We start from the raw sequence: 4,769 nt of genomic DNA on the forward strand, positions 1-4,769 counted from the left end.
ACACAATTATTATCCTTTTCCTATAGTAGAAGAAAGTGAGATTTAGAATGATTAAGTAGCCTGTCTGAAGTCAGCTAGGCAAAACCAGAACTCTGAGTTTAAATCTGTGTTCATAACATTTGCTCTAGCATCGGTTAAATTCACTGTGCTCTGTGACCACAGACTGAACCCTTAATCCAGTTTATCTTCTGGGAAAAAGCCACGTCATGAGTCACAAGTAGAATTGGGTAAGAATGTAGGAAGAGATTATGTTAAAACCATTACCAGTGACTGGGAAGTGAAAGAGAAACGGAAACAAGAATGAAATAGCAACAAAAATCGTCATAGCACATAATCTGCCAAAATAGTTCATCTATTTACCAAAAGAACAGACTAATTTTGTAAACAAGAGAAAGTTCAGGAAAAACAGAAGTCTAACCATGACTTTTCTGGGTGGAATATTGTGAGTGTTGAAGATAATAAAGAAACATAAAACATGAACTATATATAAGCTGGCAACTCAGGATAAAATAGACTTGCTCATAAAGTATACACACTAATTTTTCTTTTAAAAAAAGGGGTAAATCAATATTAAATTGTCAATTATGTATTAGACTGTGTGCTAAATACTTTAAGAAAAACAAAGAGGTATGCATGATCACATCTTAGTTTTTATTCGAAGTTTACATATTTAAATTTAAAAATTCATGTACATGCTTAAAAGTGTTATTACATATAAGAACAAATTAGCATTGTCATTAAAACTCAAGATAATTCAATAATTTTTCATGAAATTACACAACCTCCTTTGAGTTCCTTGAAGGGATTTTTGTCCTCTGGAATGCCCTTTACTAAGGGATCTTCACCAGATCTTTCTTCAATATAGTCTCTTACTTCTTCACAACATTTAGACACCTGGAAAAAAAAAAAAAAAAGAGTAAGCACTGAGTCTTTCAGTTTAAAACAATACTGCAGAAACCAAGAATGTAATTATTATAATATAGTTCCTTATTGTATCCTTTTTAATGCTATATTTTTGCTTTCTGCCAAGAATTATGCACTTTCTAGGCTCAGCCCAGGATACACTTGACTGCTAACCAGAAGGCTAGCGGTTCAAACCCACCAGCCACTCCTTGGAAGGAAAGTTGGGCAATCTACTTCCGTAGTGATACTGCCTCGGAAACCCAAGGAGGGGTCATTATGAGTCGGGTCTGACTTGACGGCACATAACAACAACAACAACAAGGCTCAGCTCTAGGAACTGAAAGAATACCAATTGAGATGGTTGAACAAATGGAAATAGTGCTGGAAACACTCACTTGTCTATGCCAAGAAATTTGGAAGACTGCTACCAGACCAAATAACCAAAAGAGATCCATATCTGCGTCCATTCCAAAAGAAGGTGCTCCAACAGAATGTGGAAATTATCTAACAATGTCATTAACAGCACACACAAGTAAAATTTTGCTGAAGATAAGTCACAAAAAGGTACAGCAGTACATTTACAGGAAACTGCCATGAATTAGGCATGCAAACCAAATTCAGAAGAGGATGTAGAACAAGGGATATCATTGCTGGTGTCAGATGGATCTTGGCTGAAAGCAGAAAATACCAGAAAGATGTTTACCTGTATCTTATTGATTATGCAAAGGCATTTGACTGTGTGGATCATGACAAATTATGGATAACAATGCAATAACAGGGATTCCAGAACATTTAATTGTGCTCATGTGGAACCTATACACAGACCAAAAGGTAGTCTTTTGAACAGAAGAAGGATATTGTGTCTGGTTTAAAATTAGGAAAGTTGTGTGCCAGGGTTGTATACTTTCACCATGTTATTGTACTTACTCAATCTGTCTGCTGAGCAAATAATTCAAGAAGCTAGACGATATGAAGAAGAATACAGCATCAGGATTGGAGGAAGAATCATTAATAATCTGCAACATGCAGATGACACAACCTTGCATGCTGAAAGTGAAGAAGACTAGCAGCACTTACTGATGAAGATCAGAGACTAAAGTCTTCAGCATGGACTGCACCTCAACATAAAGAAAACAAATATCCTCACAACTAGGCCAATAAGCAAAATTATGATAAATGGAGCAAAGGTGGAAGTTGTCAAGGATTTTATTTTACTTGGATTCACAATCAACACAGATGAAAACAGCAGTCAAGAAACCAAACAATGTACTGTATTGGGAAAATCTTCCACAAAAGACCTATTTAAAGTGTTAAAAAGCAAAGATCCTACTTTGAGGATTAAGATGCAACCGACCCAAGCCATGGTATTTTCAATTGCCTCATAGGCATGTAAAAGCTGGAAAATGAATATGGAAGACCAAAGAGGAATTGGTGCCTTTGAGTTATGGTGATGGTGAAGAATATTGAATATATCACGGACTGCCAGAAGAATGGACAAATCTGTTTTAGAAGAAGTGCAGCCAGAATACACCTTTGAAGTGAGGATGGTGAGACTTTGTCTCATGTACTTGGGACATTTCTTCACGAGAGACCAGTCCCTAGAGAAAGACATCATGCTTGCTAAAGTAGAGGGTCAATGAAAAAGAAAGATTTTCAAAATGATGGATTGACACAGTGGCTGCAACAGTGTGCTCAAACAGAGCAATGATTTTGATCATGGCACAGGGCCAGGCAATGGTTTGTACTGTTGTACATAGTGTCTCCATGAGTAGGATCTGATTTGACAGAATCTAATGGCATCAACAAAAACAGGCAAGAAGAAAAAAGCTACTCCCTCTTCTGTCCTCCTGGATGTCTCCAGACAAAAGCGAAACAGTAGCCACACTCCAGGTAAGGGGGTTCCTAGAACTGGCTACTTTAATGGAGACAGAATCCAGGGCTTAGAATCCAGTGGCAACAAAAGTGAAGAATGTAACGAGTTATACATTGATTAAATATTATTCCTCATTCCAAAAATGTGACTTATAAAAGTGGAAGGAAATGGATACATATTAAATTCATACTGTAAATAAAACCCATACATTATCTCACTTAATTCTCTGAGGTAATGACTTTGGGCAAGGTCACACAGTTGGCACATAGAGAAGCTCAGATTCAAATCTAGTGCATTTTAATTCAGAAGCTGTGATTCTTTTCAATTTTACATCAGGTAGGATACAAGCTGTGCTAAAAGGGAGATGGTGTCTTCCTTTTTCCGTAAATTTGGTTTATTTAACTTTTTGTTTATAACTGTTTATAACTGAACATAAAACTATGTTCAATTTATTTCCACATTCTTTCCTTTCCCCTCCCCAAAAATACATCAGTTTTTTTGCCTTTACGTTAAGAAAGTAGCCAAACTGCTTGAAATTAAAATAGACATTATTTGTTTTTATGTAGAAATTTGTTGGAAGGTGTAAAGAGGAGACAATTTGATAAATGTAGACCATAAATTTGAACAACTTTTGTCCAAAGCATCTAAAATTCTCAAGGGTAGTATCTATCAGAATTCTGTTGAAAATCTAATATTTTATTGTTAAAATGTATATCATACTCAGTAAGAGACTTGTACACTGTTTTGGTTACCTCATGCTGCTCTGACAATACCACAAGTGGGATGGCTTGAACAAACACGAGTTGATTTTCTTACAGATTAGAGGCAGTTATGTTAATGAGGCAGGATACACTCTACAGATTAAGAGGCACCTTGAGTGAATCTCTTTTGAGATATTAAAAAAAAAAAAAAAAAAAAAAAAAAAAAAAAAATCAAACAAAGGAGCAGAGATGGAGAGACCTCAGTACTGCCCAAAAGGAAGATCCGGGCGCAGAACATGACTTTGGGACCCAGGGTGCTGGCACTGAGAAGTTCCTAGGCCCAGGGGAAGACTGATGCCAAGACACATGGAGATCTCCAAGGCACACCAGGCCCACAGACATTGAAAGGAGACAAGGACTTTCCACCACAGCAGACAGAGAGAGAGAGCCCTTCCCTAGATATGGCACCCTGAATTTTATTCATGGCCTCCTAAGCTGTGAGAGAAAAATTTCTGTTTGTTAAAGCCATCAATTTGTGGTATGTCTGTTATAGCAGCATAAGGTAACTAAGATAGACATATTTAAAACAATTATTGGAAAAAAAAATAGCTGATGAGCTGCTTAGTACAATCAAATATTTCATGGGATTTGGTTCTTCACTTTGGAGGTTTAGAGTCATGGTTTCTTGGGACACCCCAGTTAACTGGCCCAATAACGTGTTTAGTGCTTCTGTTCTACGTCCTAGTTCATTGCATAGTGCCCAGTGTCTTAGCAGCTTTCAAGTAGCCTTTGAAGGCACAACAATTGGTCTCTATTCACCTGGACCAACAGAAGAATAGAGTCAGGAATAGGAGGAAGATAGGGGATGTGTGGCTAATTGCCTCCATGAACAACTGTCTCCTTTGCCATGAGATCAGAACAAGATGGTGCCTGGCTACCATTACTAAACATTTTGAATAAAGATTCCATAGAGGAATCCTGATCAAAATGGAAAAAGGGTGCAGGGGGGAGGTGGATACAGAATAGATTTTCAAATTCTTATGGCTTCTAAACTTTCTGGAGCCATAGATGAACCCCTGAAACTGTTGCCCTGAAATAATCTATAAACTTTACACCAAAAATATCCACTGTTGGTCTTCTTCAAACCAAACAGGAGATTAACTAGTGAAAAAAGTTCTGACCTGAGCATTATGTTCTTTTGAGAGTTATCTATATGAGAACAAAGGAGCTCTGGTGGTTCAGTGGTAAAAACATTCAACTGCTAACAAAAAGTTCAGCCGTTTGACTCCATC

At 37.2% G+C, this 4,769-nt stretch overlaps 1 protein-coding gene across 1 annotated transcript in view; it reads right to left on the minus strand.

Annotated features, from left to right (window-relative positions):
- Window positions 1-765: 765 nt before the first annotated feature.
- GNGT1 (G protein subunit gamma transducin 1) overlaps window positions 766-4,769 on the minus strand; it is a 7,844-nt gene continuing 3,840 nt past the window's right edge. Inside the window, exon 2 of the mRNA XM_007939808.1 lies at window positions 766-894. Coding sequence (XP_007937999.1) covers window positions 766-894 — 129 coding nt within the window. The remainder of the gene's footprint in view (window positions 895-4,769) is intronic.

This window comes from Orycteropus afer, unplaced genomic scaffold, assembly GCF_000298275.1.
Source record: "Orycteropus afer afer isolate SDZICR_OR568_19922 unplaced genomic scaffold, OryAfe1.0 scaffold00063, whole genome shotgun sequence".
In the NCBI taxonomy this organism is placed as follows: domain Eukaryota; kingdom Metazoa; phylum Chordata; class Mammalia; order Tubulidentata; family Orycteropodidae; genus Orycteropus; species Orycteropus afer.